We start from the raw sequence: 21,883 nt of genomic DNA, 5'->3' as shown, positions 1-21,883 counted from the left end.
GGACGCCAAGGCCCACCTTGGTGAGGTAAGAGGGAAGAGGACATGGAGTGCTTGGTATTTCACACACAAATCTTAACTTACCAAGGCTGAGACTGGCTTTCACATTCAAATAAAAATGTGAAAAGCAAACTGTGACCCTGCTACAGGGAATGTTATATCTAAATAAAAGCAACTCCCAAAGGCTTCATTTCCTTGCTCATTTTGGGTGAATTTTTAATCATTTAAGGTCAACTTTAACCAAATCACAGATGCCTATATAAGCCTATAATTTTCTGGCCCAAGCACTAGTGAAGACATTTCCTCCCACACAAATAAAAATTTGAACAAAATTTCAAAGGAAAAACAAAACAAAACAATGAAAATAAAAGAATGTGAAAAGAAATACAAATCAAAGAAATTTATTGGTGTTGACAAATATACATAATACAAAAAAACAAAACAAAACTAACACAACAGAAACAAAACCAGAAACTCCCCCCACCCTGGCAGGCCCACAGGCCTGAGGTACTGACAGCGAGCAGCCCCAGGAGCCTCTTGGAGCATCGCACTTAATTCATGAGGACCTCCATCTGCACCAGCCTCGCGTTGGTGTCCCCAGATGTCCGGTAGGGTATCATCCCAGCAAAGGTAATCAGGGCTCGGGCTTGGCTGCGGAGTTGCTGAGAGAAAGGGGAAGAAGAGAAGAGATCCAGTTAACTTCCGGGTCAGGGCACTGTCCTGAGAACCACCACCCTGGCCTTCCATTTTCTACCCCTTGGGGTCAGGGCAGATTCCCGGTGGGTGGATGACAGTCTCACCCTCCACCATCATGTTCCTCCAGCATGGTGCAGAGTTAGCAAAGCTCGGCTGCTGGGGCCTCAGTTCCAAAGCCCTTCTGCTTAGCAAAAGATGGATGGGTGTGCCGGGCAAGCTGCCTCACCTGACACGCCTGACCAGCTGCTGACACGGCCCTGTGCTTCAGACTGCCTGCTCTACTTCTCTGAGCCTCTCTCTCTCTCCTGGCTGGTTTCTGTCCAACTGTTACCATGGGGTCCTGAGTTTCTTTCTAGGACCCTCATGAAGCACCTGCACTACCAGAGGCAACAGTCGTGCCTAAGTGAGGCCCATTCCACCTCTTTCCTCTCCTGCATCTTCCCCTTTCCTTCCTTTCACTCCTTACATTCCTTCCTTCCTGACAGAAGTGCTTGGCCCTCTTTTCTCAGGCAACAATATTTATGAGATTCCTGGATTGCTCCAGGAAGGAAAAAGATTTAAACTCAGGTGTTTCCAACAACAAAAATAGGAACCTTCACTCCAATTTCCAACTGATAAATTACTGAATAAAGAATAAAGACACGTAAGAGAACAGCTTCAGGTTGCCCCACATTGAGGTGTGTTGGATGCTTATACCAGCAGGAAAGGAAACCATATCTGGAATAGAAAAGGAGGGTCTACACACATCTTTTGGATCAGTAATGAGATTTTTAAGAAAAATTCAAGGGTCACTTACTAGGCTTCTTAAGGACCATTCAAGAAGAAAACTGAAAGGTAAGTGCCTTTTACCTGATATGTGAAGTAAATTGGCAAGTAAAGGTCCTAATTAATGTCCAAGCCAAAAGAAATTTACTTTATGATGAGAGTATCCATCAGATTTTCTTTAAAAGTGCAAAAATGTGCATGGGATCTCCTAACTTCTAGCTACTTTACGTAAGCTCTAGGGGTATGCAGGCCAAGGGACACATCCACTCCCTGGCAACACTGCAGCTTAAACCATGAGGCCAATTCTTGGGCAGGCAGCTTTTACACATAAGTCTTTCCTCGACTCCACCCATCCCTTCCTTTCATTACAAAGGAGAGCGGTGGGTAAGAGGAAGACAGGAGAATGGCTTTATCCATCATATGTAAAAACTAAGTGCCTAAAAAAGAGAGACTAAAACACACAGCGTGTGAGTCCAGCTAGTCTTAAATCAGTTCCCTTCAGATGTGGAAAATGGACCTGCCAGGCCACCAGCTCTGCTCTCTGTGAGCAAGCCCTGCTCTGACCTGTAAGCAGTACAGAGAGTATCAGAAACGCCCACCACTTCAGTAGTCGTATTCACAACAGCACTGCTGCCAGGGCCCCAGCACAGCGAGCCCACTGCTGGCACATCTCCTATGTAGGCTCTTGCCTGTCCAAGGGCAGATGGCAGACCTGCAGCTGCCTCTCATGCACACACGGATGGGCCTACCACGTCGGAGGACCACTTCTGAGTACTGCTATGTATGCTGCTAAAGGTGAAAATTCCCACCATCACTCACGAGGCAGAGGTTCTGACAGTGACAATGCCTGTAGGGGTCATAGCAGAGAGAGCCCTCAGATATCCATGGAGGCGGGAGATAGATTTTCAAGGCTCTAGTTTCTTGATTGCCAAAATCAGGTATGGCTGTTGTACACCATACTGAGAGACTCACCAAACAGTAAGTGGAAATGTTAAGGGAAAGGTAATTCTAAAACACTGCCTGTTTTAATGGTTTAATTGGAAGTCCAATGCGCTATCCATTGCACGACGGAATTAATGGTTTAATTGGGTCAAACACCTTTCTTTCCCCTTTTATCAAATCAAATGTACACCATACACTGTTGGAATCCCAGGGTTCTATCTACCTGGACTCTGCGTGACCCAAGCAATGCCGGAGGCCCCACAGGCAATGGAAAGGGCACTGGCCTTGGTATCAGACAGACCCGGCTCCCAGACGTGGCTCCTTCACCTACCACCTGAGGGGCCCACAAAAGCAAGACACCTCCTGACCCAGGCCTCAGATCCCTCAACTGTAAAATGGGGATAACGACTGTCCTAGGTACCTCCCTGGAGTCACTGTGAGATGACAGTAGAAACAAGGGTTTGCATCTAATTGTTGACCAAAAGTAACTATGGTTTTCATGAAAGTGCTGAACTGAGACTCATAAAATGACCTTCTATTTTAAAATGGGCTGGAATTCTTGTGGAATCAGTATAAATTAGCATTTTGATTTTTTTAAAGGTGATATTCGCTGACTTAGCACATCTTTGTTTTTTAGCTTGAGAAGAGTAGCAACCCCATTAATGTTCGATTTCTTCCGGGAGCCCCCGACACAAACTTTACCCAGCTGCCAGATAGTAAAGAAACGAGCAATTTAGGGTCATGAGCAGTGGTCTCATGAGGTGCAATGGACAGCAAACCAGAAAGGTGGTTCTCAGCGATGGCTCTGGCCAACCATCTGGCTGGGATCTTACAGAATCACGGTCCTCGATGACTCGCTGGGGCCTGGATGCCGATGATGGACTTGTCCCCTTGAGCCTCTTAAACTGTGTGAACAAGATGTTCATGGTGGCGAGAAGCACTTCTGAGAGGTTGTGCCTGACCTGCACAGAGGGACACACATGAGGTAAGGAGAAAGAACCAAGCCCTGGGGCCAACCACAGGTTGGGGGAGGGGGGAGCAGTGCTCCAGGAAGGCCTGGTCACATCACATCTCCACAGCTGCCAGGTGGAGCGCCACACAGCCACCAAAAAGGAGTTGATGGCATTGAAATGTCAAGCGTGAAAGCAAAGCTCAGGCAATGCTACTCAGAAGGTCAGGTAGGTCACTCTTCTGATCCCTTGTTTATGCCAGTCCTCCTAGGCAGGGGCAGTGAGCAAAAAGCATGCCCACTACGTCTGGCCAGCAAGAGTGATTAGCAAAAGCCTGCATTTGAATGTCAGCAGGCAGGGACGCATACGCTGGTTCTCCAGTCCCTACCACTCCCCACTGTCTCAGGCCCACCAGACTGTCTCCATGGGACCAGCACAGCCCGAGCAGAGTCCTTGGGAGTGTCTGTGAGGACAGGCCCTGGTACAACACTTCAGTCCATGAAACACTGAATGATGTAACCAGGGGAGGGCAAGAATCAACAGAAGGAGTGGCTAGGGGTAGAAATGCAGCAGGTGTGAAGGGATGGTCGGCAAGAGGTAAGACCTCCTGAACTGTGTGTACCACAGCAGGCAGCTGCCTCACCACATGTGCAGAAGCCTGCCTTCCTTCTTCCTCTAGAACAGAAACATGCTTTCATAAAAGGAATGTGCTTACTAATGGTTTTAAATTGAAACACTGTTAGGAACATCCTGGAACCAGGCAGCTGGCCCTCAGTGCCTGCACATGGGAATAACCAGGGGAGTTCTGGGCTGCAGCTCAGATCAGGGAAACCAGAATTTCTGGGCCTGGGCACAAAGATTTTTTTAAAGGTCTCCTAGCAATTCCAGTGTGCAGCCCAGTTGAGCACCCTTGGGCTAAGCAGTGGCAACATGCTAGAAACCCTGCAGAGAGACAGTAGCTCTGGGGCTCTTGGGCTGATAATTGAGTCCATGGTCACTGCACCTGCTTCTTGAGACAAAATGGTTCAGAGAAGGGAAAGAAGGATGTGAATCATGATGCATATTTCATGTACCCAATGGAACTACTTAGACAAGATCAGAGTTAAGCACTGACACACCCTCTAGAACAAGTGCATAGTAAAGAATCAAACCAGATCCCACAGGATCAACAAGAAACCTGTTTCTCCCAAGAATATGTCTGGTCTCTAAAGCGAGTGTATTTTCTGAGTCAGGAACTCAGACTATAATCTGATGGGGATATGTGTACTCACAGAAAAACCAGTCCAGGATACCTGAAATTGGACTCGTCTTAGAAAACTCGGTCTGGATGGTGACTGTAGTAGGACTGTTAAAGTTACTGGCTATGTTAAAACAAAAGCTTTCAGTTAGAAGTGGGGGAAAAAAGAATTTTATAATACAGGAAGAAAAGGACTCACCTCATCACTGAAATTTCTGAAGGCAGCCACTCTCTCTTCCACACTTTCCTGATTCAGGGGCACCAGCTTCAACCGATCAATTATCTATTTAAAACAAAACACATCGGTCCCATATGATACAACCATCACAGTCATTTCATCTCCTCAAACACATAGTCAGCATCTAACACATTCATAGTGGGCTTCTTAATAGGAAATGCTAATCCCCTCATTCAAAGGCTTTGATTCTAACTTGCTGACTGACTCAATTCCTATCCTCGTTTTCTGAGGCAGTTTTACAATTCAGAGATTTCAAATTACTCTGAGAAACCTCTCTGTTTTTAGACTAAAGAAGAAAGGAAGAGAAAAAGGAAAAAAAGAGCAACACAGAAATCCCTTTTATATTCACAGGATCATACTTGTCCTTCTTCACTTAACAAGCATACTGGTGACATTTCCTTTGTTTTAAATGAATCTCACGAAGCGTTTTGATTTTTCAAGGGCATACATTAACCTGCACTTCAAACACCCCTCCTGAAACTTACATCAAAGGCTCTGTCAATATGCCCACTGTGATACTCGTCAAAAAAGGTGATCAAGTCCAACAGAAGATAGAACGTGGAGTCCACAAATTTATTTGCACTGATTCCCTGAGCCCTATACCTGAAGGACAAAAAAGAAGGAAGGGGGGTATATTAGGAATTTCTGTGCAATCTATAACTTGAGGATAGCATCTAAAAAATGTCAAACAAAACCTCTTAAACTCTCTAGATGAAGTGAACTAAGGAGTGGAAAATAGTGTTTCTTTTGAAATGGCCAAGCATTTGATGGTGGGTTTGACAGAAATCCACCTATAAATGTTCTGTGTGAAGCACAGTTCTCTTGCCTCAGCCCCCATCTCAGCAAGCATCTCCAACCCAGTTTTCACTGGGTCACTTTATTAGGCATATCTGCAGAGGGCACAAAAAGTGACAACTATTGCCCCAGCCTGGGAGTTACACTGGTTAAAGTATGATAACTCCTCGAACTCATGGGGAGGAAGGTAGCTTCTGAAACACTGGCCACTACATCTCTAAGAATTTCCCCATCCATCCATCACTAGCTTTGTTCCAAAATGTCTTTGAGATGGCTGCTAATGACATATAGATGAGTATAATGCCTAGAATTAAACCTCATGTACAGGATTAAAATGCTGAGATACCCTTTCATACCCTTCCTTTTGGCAAGAATGTTTACCAAGTTGACAGTGCCAAGTGACAGTTGGTTATGACGTGGGGGAACAGGAACTCTCAAACTGTCAGTGCTGGTGGGAGGGTGAGTGAGTAGAGCCATGCTGGGGAACTCTTTGATGCTACGGTAAAGCTGAAGATGCGTCTGGGTGGGCGCTGGGAGCCCCGGGACCCCCTGGAGCCAGCCCCGGCCTTACCGCTCCGCGACGCAGAGTGCCATGTTCTTCAGCCTCTCCTTGTTGGACTGCGGGGCACTGATCTGGGGGACGACAGGGCTGAGCAGTTTGTTCATCAGCTCCAGAACCTTGTCAGCATTCTGTTCGGTTTTTTAAATTAAGAAAGGAATCAATTAAAAATAATCAATAAGAGGAAAAAAACTAAATAACCGAAACCAAAGAGGGAACTTTTGTTCTGTATCTTGATCTGGGTGGTGATGACACAGATACATACCTGTGGGAAACCCATCAAGCTGTTCACTGAATATGTGTACATTTTTCTACTTTTTAATTAGACCTCAATCAGAACACTTTTAAATGAAAGGAAAAATGAATTATAACCCTCTTTTTGCCCACGTTGGTCAGCTGATAAAAGGAGAGAATGTATTCTTCTTCAGGCCCTAACAGTCATCGGTATTCCCTGCATGTTCTCACAACGAGCTACTTCCTCCAGTTCTCTCAGAACCCCTCAGCTGTGGTTTTGTTCCCTGACACACACCGGGCAGTGTTTGTGCGGCTGCCCGGAGGGTGAGCACCAGGCATCTTCACCAGCAGCTTCACCACCCAAGCGTGATGGGTGCTTCCTCTGCTGCCAAGGGAGGCCTTGCTCAGTGCCCGTGGGACAGCCTTTCAATACGTCACTCTTGTTTGGCCAGGAAGACCTTATGGGCAGAAATAATTCTGTACAATGGGAACTTCACCCTGACTGGACTATTAACTGCCTAAGCACTAGGAGAAAATGCCTCAGCAGGGAGAGGGTACAACAATGGCAGCATCGAAATGCTTGTGCATTTAATGCCACAAGGCCGATGACAGATCTATTAAGTGCAGAAGAAAGAAAAGAGCACATTTTACCTTGGCAAGGTCATAAAGCTTTGCTGCTTCTTCAAACAGTCCTTTATTTTCTGCCACGGAAGCAACTTTGTTGATAATAGGCTTTGTGTCACTAGTAAACTTATCTATGACTCCAGGCTGACAAGACAAATTATGGAGGGGAGGAAGAGAGAAATGGGGGGACAGAGCTGTTATTTTAAACACAGAGAAGCAACTGAGATCCGAAAACTACTTTAACTGAAAATACTTGCCCTGGGCAATTCACATATTTCATCAGCTAGACTCTGGCTTTCTTGAAGATATAAGGTCGTATTAAACATATGAAAAGGACCAAGGAAACTACCCATGAAGAGGCAGACTCAAAGGAAGCACAGGAGTCACCAGTAGGACTGTGCTTTCTAATTTTCCAGAATGACCTAGAGAATCGGTGAAATCATCAGTGATTTTAATTTTGCTGACGAGTAGGCACTAGGGGGAAAGAAACCAGGGGCTCAGAGAAAGTATCTGAAAGATTCTGAATTTGTTTTCTAAGACAGATGGCAAAAGAAATCCAGTCCTGAAAAAATATATGGCAAGTGGTGTCAGGATACTAAAAACAAACAAAAAGAATCTGCATCATCACTCAACAGCAACCAAATGGTCAAGAAAGTATGGGAGAGGCCTGAGGTACTGTGAAGAGAGAGGGCAGACTATGTGACGTCTGACTGGCCATCTGATTCTCCATCAGCCCTGGACCAAGTCGGGTGACCTGCTCCGCCACCCTGGCAGCACAGGAGATCAGTGAAGAGCATGGGCTCTGGGGTCAAGAAGGACTGGGCTCAAATTCCAGCTCACTTCCTTACTAGCTGTGTGATCTTGAGGAAAATAACCTCTCTTGTCTCCACTTCCTCCCTTGAAAAACAGATGACGGTTCCCCCTGTGTTGGGTTCTTGTGATGATTAAGTGAGAAAATACATGTCAAGCATTCAGCACAGGGGCCTGGCAGTTGTCACTGCTCCATAAGCATGGCCACTGTCACCAGCACTGCCACTGTTCTTCTTCTGGATGGTGTGAGCAGTGGGAGGTCATCTTGAGACTGCTGGCTCTAAACCACCCATTTTTACAAATGAGGAAAGTGAGTCCCTAAGAGAGGCATGTGGAGAGTGCCCGAGTGGGTCAGGAGGGGTCTCTGACACCAGGGCCTCTGCCCCTTCTACATTGCCCAATAGCCATGATGGGTCTTAGGGAACTGCTAAGGCTCACGGGAGCAGCTGCATCTCTGGGGTCAGTGTAGAGTTCTGAGCCCTCAAAAACTATCTTTTGAGAGAGGTCAAGTGCATTTGTAACTTTCCCCTCTGGGGAGAGTAAGTGCAGTAACCAATTTCTTTCTTGCATATTTTCTGAGCCAAGAATGGCAGAAATGTAGCCTTCTCAGCTGAAAATATGGCAGGTGTGAACAGATGAGTATTCTGAACATAATAAAAAAACTATCTAACCACAAATTTACATATTTTAAGGAGAAATGTAAATGTATATAAAATCAAGGTCATCATTTGGGGCCTGTAATTTTCATTCTTTGTTTTTAAAACTAAGCAACTTCATTCAGATTTGAGTCTTCAGTACCTTGAATCCTAAAATCTAACTGTATTCTTTGGACAATTATAAACCCCCAACTGCAAACTAACACACCTCTGGGGTGCACTTAACCCACCTTTCTACTTCCATCGTTCTCTAGTTTCCCAAGAATCATATCGAACTGCAGAGACAAAAAAAAGTTTACTCAGTTTATTGGACGAGGATATACACAGAATCCACAATTCTTTGAAGACAAGAGAGGAATAGGGGAGGTGGGAGAAGTCTTGCACAAACTAGAGAACAGTGAGACTGAATCAACGTTTTCATTGTCAGAAACCAAAGAAAACTCTAACACCCCCCTGCCCCCAGCCACATCCACCAAACTCATATTGAGGTGACCATCCAGTATCACATCAGCATGAGAACTTGTACACTGTAAATCATGGGGGCGTGGAGAAAAGTTAACAGACATACCTCTCGACTTTCTATCACCAGCTCGCTCACACAACGCAGAAACATGTTTTCTCCTTGACTGTCTTTCTCGTCTCTAGAAGGGGACAAAATCAACCTGGTTTCTGGTGTGGCCCCAAGGTCTCTGTCATTCTCACAGTGGCAGAAATCAAAACCAGATGAAGTAAATGGTCAAAAGCCAGTCTAACCTGAGGAAGTAGAAGTATTGGAGGGCCTCTCTCGGGTCCGTGGATTCAAACTTCCGGGTGTAGAGAATGAGTAACCGCACGAAGTTCAGCCTCCGCATGCAGGGAGGGTCGCCAGGCTCATGGCTGACTGCACCGACGGGGACAGAACTGCTCACAACCACACTGCCCTTCTACCCATGCAACGGAGAGCTATGGGAACTGAGTCCAAAGACCCAGTGGTGGCACCTACTCCTGCAGCCCAGCCAATGTTTGCCACTGTGAGCTTAGGCCAATCCCCTTCACCACCCTGTCCTCAATTTCATCCCAAGTACAGATTGGAGAAAGTGGCATTTTTAGTAAATCACTAGTACGCTGGTCTCTGAGTGAAAAGATGGTGACAACTGACCATTACGGCATGTGTTCTGGAGTGAATCTGCTGTGCTACTAAGGAAGCTGCAGCCATTCATGCACAGGTATCTTCTCTCCCTCCCCGGACTCCCACCCCATGCAGGTAGGCACACAAGATGGCTGGCTGCGCCTTCCAATGTCTCCAGTTAGAGCCCTAATGGGAACCAGTCTCATGACTCTAGGGACTGTTTCTCCTGTACCACCCTCCAGGCGACCTGACTCACTGGCCACAAAACTAGCACTGAGCAAAGCATTTTATCTATTAAACACCTCAGGGAATACTAATGGAGGCGGGAAAGGCAAGAACCCTCATACTAATCATCTCATAAGCCCAACCGCCTACAACACTCTAAAATGATTGGTACCACTTGCCCAAATCCCTGCTGGCTGCAGCTATGTGTCCACTGCCATCTGATGGGGGGATGTGTTATGGATGTGCCACTGCCAACAAATACTCACGGAGCTGAGCGCTCTGTCCCGAGGATTTTAAAAGCAGCTTTAGCTCAAAGAGCACTAGCGCCACGTGGACAGCATGGCAGCGCAGCCGCTCCATGCGGAAGAGAAAGGCAATGGCAGCTTCGAACTGCGCGGTCAGGAACAGCACTTGGAAGTAGAGGAAGGGCTGATGGTTCACCGTGAAGTGGGACTCACCTGTCCAGGGAGAGGAGGTCAAGCTGACTCAGAAGGAGCCGGCCTCTGCTGGCAGCCCCGAGCCCAGAAGAAGCCCTATGTGCTCAAAGGACTTGCTGGGCAGGACAAAAGCACCAGCCTGAGCCTGAACGGATGCGGGGGCTCTGGACACAGTGGATGCCACTCCAGCCGTGGCCTGTTTCCACAGCCTCCGGACCTCACAAAACAACTGGCGAGCGGGGCTGTGTTGTAAAACCCAAACTGCTTGCATTAGTTGGGAGAGAAACAGAGCACAGGACCTTAAAACGGAATACAAAAGGGGCTGTTTCTCTCCTTTATCCTGATAAAAGTCACTCAATAAGGACACGAATGATTTCAAAGCTTCGGTATTCTCCGATTCACAGATATCTGCGTTCAACACTGCGGACCACTAGTTGGAATCTCCTTTTCTTCCCCCAATTTTTAAACAGTGAGAGAAAGAAAAAATGAAAAGCTATTTCTCCCTTGTTTGTGCTCAGATATAGTCACTGCGAGGTCTCTGAGGAAGCAGTAACCAAGTCCTCTTATGTCTTTCCCTGAGCCAAGTGTCTGCCAGAGCAGTTCAAAGAACTAGTGGAGTTTATGGTCAACGACCATGTAAGTCACATACTCTGTTTACGGCCACGTGCGTGGCCTCTACCCAAATTTGAACTCATTGTTTTGTTGTGTTGTGTTTTGAAGATCCAGAGGGTTCTGAAGGAGAGACAGAGTTCAGAGATGAAGGATTTTCCCAGAAAAAAGCTAAGCAGTGACCTTAGGTGGACAAGAGAGGAAAGGTAGCTATGTTCTGGGTATCTTACCGTAGTCTTCCAACAACTGTTTCTGGAACTGAGAGAGAGTGAGCCTGTCCTGTGGGGAGCTGGTGCCGTCATCATCGAAACACACCTGGTTCAACTAAACGCCCAAGAGAAATACAGGCATTGGTACAAGCTACTTCCTGTGCTGGGTGCGGACTTGTAGCCGATTAGCTGCCATGCTCAAGGCTACGCTAATGGCTGTGTTACTGGTTGCGAATATTACACAATAAAAAATGGGCCAGGAGACAGGAAATCCACTAGTCCAGTCACCCTATTGGCATTATACATTAAGCAGTAACATCTGTGTGCAGTGTGTGAGCAGGGGGAAGGGGAGAATGCCCTACTGGGCAAGGGAAGTAGCGCCTGCCTTCAGCCACAGGTAGTCCTCAGTTTTGTCGGCCACCTCGCTCTGGTTGTCAGTGATGTCACATCTGCCAATGATACAGTACACAGCCCGTTTGTAGGGGTCCGTGTTGTTCCTGAGGGCCCTGCGGTAATGCAGTCGGAGCTTGTTCTCCGTAGCTGGGGACAATCTAGAGACACAAGGAAACACACAGACACATATGCTAAAGATCCTCACGGGCATCTGAAAGTACCCAGGTCCCAACCACACAGCAGAGTCACGAAGCCTTCCTTCACGGAGGGTAACACTGTCCCACCCATACCCACGGGCACCATCACTTTAACCAGACTTGCAGCTACCAAAACCTGCGTCTCCACCCACTGGCTTCCTCAAGTAGTGGCTGTCAGAGGCACGTGAGAAGGTCTGGGGAATTAATCCTCCACCCACCTCCCTGGCAGCCCTCAAGCAGTGATGGGCAAGAGTGAGTCAGTCCCTTAAGTGCCTCAGCCCCGCTCCGGCTTCTCCACTCCCTTATCCCTGTGAGATCACCTCCCAAATAAACTCCATGCACTCAAACCCTTGCCTCAGAGTCTGCATCTGGGGGAACCCTAAAACACTGTCCCTACTTTACACTCTCTAACATGAGCAAGACAGGGCTTATGGTTTAAGATAATCTCTGGACACGGCATTATTGACACGGCCAAAAAAGTAACCCTGGTTTTCCACATGTATAACTGGGGTAACCACCATTATTTCTTCTACATACATGTATGTATATTGAAACTGGGTTCGAATATGAACTTAAGTCCTATTACATTAACAAAAACCAGAGAAAAATGAATGCTTAGCAGTTCCTTAATGCAAGAGAACTAAAAAAAAAAAAAACTTACTGAATTAATTCAATGATTATATCTCAAGTTTGCTAACTTCTAACTCTGGCCTTTGAGTATGAAGCGTATATTGTCATTTGGGTCAACCGGAAAAGCACTAAATGTGAACAAGTGAAGTGTAATACAACAAAGTTTCATTTACTAAAGCATCCTTGATGTGCCTGGGACTTTGTAAGTGTACACATGGTGTCAGAATGGGGCTCTTTTAATGTTTTCAACTGTTATTCTACAGAGTTCTACTTGCTTTCTAAACTTCATTTTTCTCCCAAGCAGAAACTTATTTGGAGCCATGCACAAGGAAAAGAGAGCAACGCCAGTGGGGGCCACCCTGCTGATTCCACGTGGCTTCTTCTGGATGCACCATCTCATTCACTGTACCTTCTGTCCTTGCTGTTCATGTACTCCTGGAACCAAGTTTTAAACTCTCCCAGCTGGTGCTGGGCTCGGTTGACCACCTGTGAAGCGGCAAGCAGGTCTCCACAGCGCAGGCAGTAATAAATTAACGCCCACACAGGATGGCCTTCCACCTCTCCATCCTAAAAGAGGAAAGGTTTAACTGACGACTTTCGATGTGCTGGCCCTCAGCTAAGCCCTCTTCTTGTATTAAGTCACTTAATCTCACAACTCCACTAGGCAGGGACCATGAATGGCCTCTTCCTCTCTGTTTTACAAACTAGGAACCTGAGGCATGGGGATGTTAAATAATTTTCCAAGGTAAGCTGGTAAGCGGCAGTCTGGCTCGAGAGCCTTTCCTCTACAGCACTGTGTACACAGGCTTCAAAGACAGCCAGTGGGTTCTCCGTGGAACCCCAGTACCCACAGCAATCAGGTGACATGTTCTTCTGTGATAATTTACAGATGTGCACTCAGGCTAAGGACGTTCACTGACCAATAAGAGACTATCATCATATTTGAGTTTATAAAATGTTAACCATTAATGATTAGCTAAATGGATTCTGGCACTTCCATTCACCTGTTAGTTGTTCACTCACTTAGTATCTTTGTTTTGGACACCGTGCTACGTTATGCACTGGGGAATCTAAGAAAGCAGCTCTGTTCCCACTCTCCCAGCACTAGAGCTTCTCTCTCCTAAAAGTGGCTTTGCCATCACCTGCGCAGCAGCCCTGTGGTTACTCCTCTCTCTGCTTCTCCCCAACTCCTCCAGAAAAGTGGACCTCAGACTTCCCTTCTTGGCCCCTCCACCCTTCCCTAGGCAGGACTCTTTAAGCCCAGATCTGATCGTGTCACTTCCTCACTTAAACCCCTTTGAGCAATTTACATCCTAAGTGCTTAGCCTGGTGCTCAAGGCCATCACCAGCTGGCCCCAAGCTGGTCCAGCCCTACCACATACCCGATACACCAGATACTCTTTCCTGCCTCCACGCATTTGTTCACGCTCCTCCCTCCTCCTGGAATACCCTTTTCCCAGACCCCTGGCTGGCAAGCCCCTACTCTTTAAGCACAAATGTGGGCCTCACCTCCTGTATGAAGCCAGCAGCCTGCAGCCCACCACCCTTGGTACACAGCTCTGGTTCAGCACCTTGCACAGGGTCTGTATCTGACTGTAACTAGACTGTGAGCTGAGAAGAAAGGCACGTTCTAGGACCCATATCTAACTCTGTTCTTCCAGCTGTTTGAGCCAACAATCTCAGAAGTCAGCCCTGACTCTACCACATCCAAGTTCTTCCACAGTCCTATTGGGTCTACTTTCAAAACATGTCCAGAACCCAATGACATCATGCCCCTGCACCCTCCTCCACCCTAAGCTGAGCGACCACCATAATCACCTGGACTCCTGCACCACCAGTCTCCCAAGGTCTCCTAGCTTCTCTCCCTGCCCCCTCTGGTCTCTTCTCCATATAGTAGGTCCCACACATAACCTCATTTAAACTGAAAACGCCTATCCGAGAGAGACTGCTCTGGGAAGGTAACTCATCACATAGAGAAAGATGCCAATACCTGAAGTCCAGGCAAGGGAGCCGGAAGTTTGATGTTCAGGAAACTTCGAACCAACTGGTAAGTCCCAGGCACCCCGCCCAGCTGGGCCTGATGCAAGTTGCCAAAGACAGTCACAAGGGTATAATTCTTATAACTGGAAAAAATTTACAGGCAAAGAAAGGGAGGTTGAAAACACATATTACATGTATCTATGTCCATATCCACAAACATTAGACTGTGAACTCCACAGGGAAGGGCCTGGATTTCAACCTAACATAGAAGAGGAAACAGTGCATGCTTAATGAAGCAAACTACATTATTTATTCATTGGGCAGTGGACCACTGTGAAGATTTCTCATCACTGCGGATACTCAAAAGAATCCCTGGAGCAATATAATAGTGGACTTCAAATGCATTAAGGGCTAATGTGCAGAATAATAATTGCTCCAGCTCACAGCCTAATGCTCTACTGGGATCTTTTCAAATTTTTCATTTCGAAAAATTTTAAACCTAAAAAAATGAATAGTCCAAAGAATGCTCATATATCCTTTACTTAGATTCGCTAATTGTTAACATTTGTATGATGTTTTTTTCTCTCTATATATACGTAGATATACAACATATACAAACACACATACTTTTTTTCTGAACCATTTGAAAATGTTATAGAAATATAGAAATCAGGGGCTACCTCATCTGTAAATACTTCACCATGTATCTCCTAGTTAGGACATTCTACCTAACTCAATACTACCATGACACTAAGAAATTTAACATTAATATACTGTTACTATCTAAAATATAACACATATTCAAATTTCTTAATAACATCCTTTATAGTTTTTTTTTTTTAAAAATCCAGGATCCAGTCAAGGGAATGCATGAAATTTCGCTGTCATACCACTTCCATTTCCCTTAATCTAGGGTAATTCTAACACTTTTTATATAAAGACACTGACCTTTTAAAAAGAATCCAGGCTACTAGCTACCTGGTAAAATGTCCCACAAGCTGAATAGTTTCTCATGACTTGATTCAGGTTCAACTTTTTTGCCAAGAACCCTACCTACACAGCTGATGCTGGTACTGCCACAATGAGGCAGGTAATACCATTTTGCCCTTCTTGGTAACATTTAATTTGATCACTTGGTTAAAGGTGTTGTCCACCAGATTTCACCACTGTCAAAGCACCTCCTTTCCCCTTTGTAATTAATAAGTACTCTATGGGGTAATACTTGGAGGTCATGTGAATAATCTGTTCACCAATAATCTTTCACCCAATAGTTTCCACTGGTGGTCCTTGCTGAACCCATTGTCACATTGGTGGTTGCAAATGATTTTCTATCATTTCCTGTTTATTTATTTGCTAGCAGGCTTCTTAAAATCCTTTACGGTGTTTTAAAATTGCTTTTATATTAAGATTAAATGGTTCAAGTTATAGATACCCAAACATGGGGTTAATACATTGAAGAACTTTCTAAATATGTTTCTTGTCCAAAACAAAACAGACTGCCTCAAAAAGTCAGGTGCTTCATATGTTCAACCACATAATAATATTAATATTATACCACATTAAGTATAATAACCAACTGAGAGAGACAGGGTGAGAGTGAGAGAGAGAAAAAGAGAGAGACACACACAGAGAAAAACACCTAACTATCAATTACAGAAAATAGACTCAATGGAAATTGATGTAGTCATAAAAAATGATACTGACAAAAAATTTTAAAAGCAAACTATATAAAACCATATATTGTACACATTTGGATCATAAGCTGTGTAAAAGATACATATCAAACAAAATATTTGTATGTCCAAAAAGGCGGCAGGGGTGGTATGGGGGTAAGGAAATACAACAAGGTGCCAGGGGCCTCTGGGCGGGGGAGAGGGGACTTCTCCCTTTTTCAGGTCCTCTTTTTGGCATCTTCCAAAATTTCTGTAACAGTCATGTAGTATTTTCATAATGAAAAATGAACACAATTCAATTTAGCAAATGTAATGAGTTCGCCATCACTGGAAGTATTTAAAAGCAGAGGTTGGGAAAGAGATTACAGAAGAGTCCTGTAGCAATCAGGACAAACAGATGCCCACTATGGTCTCTTCAAACTCGAATGATGACAACTCACATGCTGGAAAGGGCCTCAGAGCCTAAATTCCTTGAGAGCTAAGAAATGTGTACCTTGCTTCAAATTTGGAATGTGGCAGGAAACAGAACAATGCTATGTTTTCTCAACATTTTCAGCCTTATACCCCAAAAATAATTTGGGACTAGGTCTACTTTGCCACCTGGTGTATTACATCACTTGAAATACTGTATGTACGTTACACTGTCAGTGGATTAGCATTAGAAAAAATATATTTTTTAGTGAGTACAATTATCTGAAATATTCCCTTTATCAAAAGAGACAACAAATCTTAAAAAGGATGCCATCAGAGAGTGATGCTACTAGAGTGAAAAAGAAAATAAGCATACAATAGTTGTGCACAGGAAACTCCCAAAGAGCTCCAAGTGCTGCTAAAGGAATTAATGGAACAACATCATTCCAAAAAAACTAAATGAAAAGAATAATAAAAGAAATGGGATAGCTTACATATATAAAACCAAAAACTGCAGCCTGGTACCACTGGTGAAGTCAAGCAACAACGTTAAGGATGAGGTTTATTGAAGAAAAAGCAGTCACGAGCAGTCATATACGTACACACGTTAAAAACTAAAATCCTCATGTTTTTTATAAACTGTAAGAACTTCTGACTCATATTTTGCTGACTTGTAGCAAATAAATATCACTATATACATTAGGTTCTTTATGGCTGAAGACTTAGAAATTTACATTACAAAAATTTAGTGAAAGCCTGATATAATACTTTATGAACTCTTTGTGCCCTGTGCCAGAAGCAATAAAAAACCATTTGGAGTTCCAGATTTTTCTTAACAACAGAATGGAGGCTAGCGAGTTTAATATGTCTGATGGTGTTCATCTCGTGTAGCCATTATATAATTAATTTAGTATTTGGTATAAAAACCTGTTCTCTCTCTGCTGTACCAGGTCTGAATTACCTTGACTTCCTAATGAACTATATTATTTTGTTGACAGAGGGTGACCACACTACAAGGCCATTGGCAGCTGCATGGGCTCAGAAGCAAAGAACTGCAATTGAGCAAGTGTATTCAGCTTGGCTTTCTCTTCTCAAGCTAACAGAGAGAGGCCCAGCACCCTGTCTCTGAAATAAAGAGGGTCTGTTGCACGCTCACGACAACCCCTGCTGGCCAATTCAGAACAAGAAGTGTCCACAGGGAGTGGATGAATGGCACGGGCCCTACCAACGAGGGGGACAATAGTTAGGGCACAAGGGCACAGCCACAAACCCCTTGGTGACCAACTCCAATTAGTGAGGAGATGGCAAAAAAAACCCAGGCACAAATCAGAGGCATTAGCAGCCGGGAAGGATCTGGACTCACAAGGATTAACCAAGTAGAGCCAGAAGGAAAACAAAGGATCAAGGGGCCTTCCTAAGGTTTGAAGGTGGTAATACTGGGTGGGAAAATTAAAATGCCTAGAGAAAACAAAGAGCCTAAGCAGTAATGGCTGAACCACAGGAGGGACAAGGATCCTGACCCAAGGCATCGTGCTCTAATAATCATGACTCTGTACTGAGGGACAGAGAGTGGACAAAGAGAAAAAGAAAAGCCTAACAGTGCTCAATGCTCCCACTCAAAATGATTTTATATCGGTGCATAAATAGTTCTGGTAGAGAAGTGTTTCTGAAAACAGCCTAACACCTCTCAGACTTGCTCAACCTTGTTTAAATTATACCAGCTACAAAGCACTTAGCTTGAGGACTACTTGAAACCCAAGAATGGCTGCCTTCGGGGGATTTTAAAGCCAGCCTCTGTGCTGCCGTTGCCTTACCTCTGCTCGAGGTATCCCAAGGCCTGCCTGACGAACTCCATGCGCACTTCCACGCTGTTGCGGCTCTTCAGGGCATCAGTCGCTGGTGTCAACAACACGTCTGTCATTTGTTTTACCATGGTCCACATGTCAGAGATGTTCTGCACATAAATGAGACTGCATGTGACAATGCTGTGGGGCCGGGGAAATTGCCTCGTTCTTCAGGGCAATCTGACTCAAAGGCAGGCGGGGCATGGAGCGGGAAGAGGTTAACGTCCTGTCTGAGGCCCTCAGGCTCAAGCCCAGCACAGAAGACGCACCTCTTCCCAGCCAGCTGCCAGGCTCCCGTCTTCCCTGCGAGCAGCCCCCACCTCGAGCTGGTTTTCAGATCAATTACTATTCCAGGTCTGACATAACCACCTACATAACTAAGACCACATAAAACTAACAAGAACACTGAATCTCAGTCGGTTATCCCTTAAGAGAGAGTGAATACATTTATAATCATCCAAATCTCTAGGAGTTTAAACTCAAGTAGCTGCATTTCAGTCCTTACAAGGTCACTGGAGTTTTTTAAGGCTTAAAATAAGAGTTTAACCTAAATAATACAGGTTCTGTCCTCCCAGAGGCTCTCCAGGGTCCACTGCTCTTACCCCACCGTGTGAGTGGCACAGCCTCCTTTTCTCCTGACTATTCACTCCCTTCAAAAGATGCCTTCCTGTGGCCTCCCAGGAAAGGCACTGGTGATCTCTCCTGTGTGTTACCACCACACAGCTGGACTCCCTCTTCCCAGAATCCTCCTGGCTGTAAACCTCTCCTAAAAATGTGTTCCCTGAACGCTGTGCAAAATATAAAGTTAAGAATCCTTGGAAGACAGTAGCAATTAGAGAAAAAGCAGGTTTACACCTTTTCCAAAGGAAAAGAGAAAATCCTGTTTTCACTGTTTCTCTCAAAAATTAAAAACTGTAGAAAATCCACCCTAAATGTGACCCTTTTTAGGTGGTGAGATGGTAGATAAATTCTTATTTTCTTTAGATTGGTTTGTATTGCCTTATATTTACTATTAAAAAAAAAATAAAGCATTTTTGAAGGAAAAAAAATTGTGTACGAGTGCTTGCTTCCGTTATAGCCTTTCCTCCTTTCTCCCCTCCTCCTGGCCACCTACCAATCTATCCATCCCCTTTTTAATTTTTTTCCCCCAGCGGGAGAAAATTGGCCAAGGATAAGAACTGAGGGACAGGAATAAAGATGGGGAGTCAGAGAGGAACAGAACCAAGTGGCTTTTAAAGACCCCACCTGAGTCAAGTTCAAGGGGCTCACTGGTGTGAAAACCGCATCACCTTTACAATTCACATCTCATGAAAGAGCCTGTTAGTCTGTCTAAGGAGGGAAACTGGCAGGGAGGAGCTGGAGCCTGACAGAACTTCAAAGCAAACACAACTTTGCTGGGCCTTTTGCAGATGCATAAAGATACATATATCTATATATATAGGATCATCATCAAAAAACCACCCCAAGGGCTTCCCTGGTGGCGCAGTGGTTGGGAGTCGGCCTGCCGATGCAGGGGACGTGGGTTCGTGCCCCGGCCTGGGAGGATCCCACATGCCGCGGAGTGGCTGGGCCCGTGAGCCATGGCCGCTGAGCCTGTGCGTCTGGAGCCTGTGCCCAGCAACGGGGGAGGCCACGGCAGTGAGAGGCCCGTGTACCACAAAAAACAAAAACAAAAACAAAAAACCACCCCAAAATTATTTAAAATAAAACTCTGAAGAACAGTTAACATCTTCTTCCAGGGCATAGAGTTTCTCTTCAGCACATTTCTGCCAAGTCAGCAAGCTGCTAATCCCATTGGAACACCAGACCCCACACGTCTCCTCAGGTCAGCTCTGGGCGCTACCTTATCATCCAGCTCTGTGACGGAAGCACAGAGGTCCACAAGGTTAGGCTGCAGGTGTCCGTTGACAATCTTCTCGTTATAGATATATATCTGAAAGGAAAAGCAAAGTAAATCGCACAAATTCTATTTTCACCTTTTCTTTTTAGAACCCCTTGAAGCAGTTCTGAAACCAGCTTCTGCCCAATGGTCAGAAGCTTTCCTTCCTCAGAGTGGCTGAGCTATCCACACTGCCTGGAGGGCAAGGCCTCCGGCCAGCTTCCCAGTTCTGTGCCTAAGCTTCAGACAGCAGCATCGACACCCACGAAAGCTAGCCGCTAGCCCAGCCTTCCTAACATCTGAGGAGTGGGAGCAGGGTGGTCCCGGGGGTGGGGGGTGGGGGAGTCCCACGGGCAGTTCTGCATTGCTCTGCCCAGCAGACCATCAGTCCCAGAGAGCAAGGACCAAAGTGGAAGGTCTCCTGCTGCTGCTTCCTAGGAACCCAGGGAAACATTTGGTAATCTTTCTGGCAAAAGGACTGAATGGCCCCAGGCCCAGGGCTTGTGGACTTAGTAAGGACTGTCAGGTCGCAGCCCTCCACATGTTTTATAAGAGCAGTTGCTGCCCATCTGCAGTACCCATTTCTCCGGAAAGAATCCCAGCTCCTTAGTAAAATTTTCTCAAGAAAAAGGAACTATGTGACGTTCAACGAATGGAAAAGCCAATATTACTTTGGATTTTATTTTTAAAAAACTAACATAATGATGGTAAAAACTATTAAGTTCTACTCATTGCATCTGAAGTCCTTGCTCTACCGAGGACTGAACAAGGTAGTGATGTTAGACAAGTCAGGACCCTGTCAAACCTTACCTCCCTCCACTCTAAATGGGGGAGAGCATCATGCAGCCTCCAGGAGTGTTATAAGGATTAAATGAAACGGTTTTTAAACCAGAACGTGGTGTTTATTCACTCATGAGCATTTATGAGGAGCCTTCCCTGGGTTACTGTGTTCAACATGGGATATGAAGATTCGCTCTCCACTGGAGGGGATAGCCATGTAAACAGATACATGACATTCCAGTGTCCTGAGTGCTAGTAAACCTTAGTTTTATGAAGTTTTAGTCTTCACAGACACAGAAGATACATGGTTTCTCTCCTCAAAAGCTTGTAATTTCATTAGGTCTGAATTCTGACGGTGCCTGTGGCAATGGAAGTCAGTCACATAATGAAAGTGAAATTTTAAAAAATGTAGATGTAGTGTGGGAGAAAAAGATCTAAAAACTGAAGAAAAAATAAATGAAGGCCCAGTAGTAAAACATGAGGGAGTTGGAAGGAGGGGGACTTATGTGAGGGAAGCTGATGTGGCTGGTTTCAGATGCCTAGAGTTAGACCTGGCAGTGGTACGCTGAAGGAGAGAGGCTTAAAAAGAGCATTTAGAACATTTTTCTCAACAAGGGGTACAAGAAGGATCTCTGATAATCCCATCAGCTCACCAAATAATTCAGTTACGGCATCCCTCTGTCAAAGGCACAGGGTCTAGCAGTTTCTCCCCTCCCCCTGTTCACCTCTATAGCCACCACGTGTTTTTGTCTCCACCTACCCCACCCCACCCCAACCCAGGTTGGACGGAAGAAAGGAATTGGGTGATGCTGAGGGCCACAGTGGCACCGATTGCGGGAGGGCTTCCCTGGTGGCGCAGTGGTTAAGAATCCGCCTGCCAGTGCAGGGGACATGGGTTTGATCCCTGGCCCGGGAAGATCCCACATGCTGTGGAGCAACTAAGCCCGTGCGTCACAACTACTGAGCCTGCGCTCTAGAGCTTGTGCTCCGCGACAAGAGAAGCCA

At 45.4% G+C, this 21,883-nt stretch overlaps 1 protein-coding gene across 3 annotated transcripts in view; it reads right to left on the bottom strand.

Moving 5' to 3' along the window:
• Positions 1-382: 382 nt before the first annotated feature.
• The window catches only part of NUP93 (nucleoporin 93), a 105,603-nt gene continuing 84,102 nt past the window's right edge, over positions 383-21,883 (bottom strand). For 2 of the 3 annotated variants that reach the window (XM_022555822.2, XM_089903098.1), the window contains exons 7-21: positions 20,063-20,152; positions 18,190-18,329; positions 14,302-14,434; positions 12,721-12,878; positions 11,477-11,642; positions 11,113-11,206; positions 10,103-10,294; positions 9,257-9,383; positions 9,072-9,144; positions 8,734-8,778; positions 7,065-7,181; positions 6,192-6,310; positions 5,311-5,428; positions 4,787-4,870; positions 751-3,362 (exon numbers count right to left, since the gene is read on the bottom strand). In XM_022555822.2, the coding sequence (XP_022411530.1) occupies positions 3,099-3,362; positions 4,787-4,870; positions 5,311-5,428; positions 6,192-6,310; positions 7,065-7,181; positions 8,734-8,778; positions 9,072-9,144; positions 9,257-9,383; positions 10,103-10,294; positions 11,113-11,206; positions 11,477-11,642; positions 12,721-12,878; positions 14,302-14,434; positions 18,190-18,329; positions 20,063-20,152 (1,920 nt within the window). In that variant the 3' untranslated portion in view covers positions 751-3,098. Of the gene's footprint in view, positions 660-750; positions 3,363-4,786; positions 4,871-5,310; positions 5,429-6,191; positions 6,311-7,064; positions 7,182-8,733; positions 8,779-9,071; positions 9,145-9,256; positions 9,384-10,102; positions 10,295-11,112; positions 11,207-11,476; positions 11,643-12,720; positions 12,879-14,301; positions 14,435-18,189; positions 18,330-20,062; positions 20,153-21,883 lie in introns of those variants that run through there. The other variant, XM_022555823.3, reaches the window with a different exon arrangement.

This window comes from Delphinapterus leucas, chromosome 20 (genome assembly GCF_059928025.1).
Source record: "Delphinapterus leucas isolate spDelLeu-1000000601 "Yukka" chromosome 20, BTC_Dleu_Yukka2, whole genome shotgun sequence".
Taxonomy (NCBI): Eukaryota; Metazoa; Chordata; class Mammalia; order Artiodactyla; family Monodontidae; genus Delphinapterus; species Delphinapterus leucas.
The sequence above is the reverse complement of the archived record's forward strand: the minus strand, read 5'-3'. Positions and strand labels throughout refer to the sequence as shown.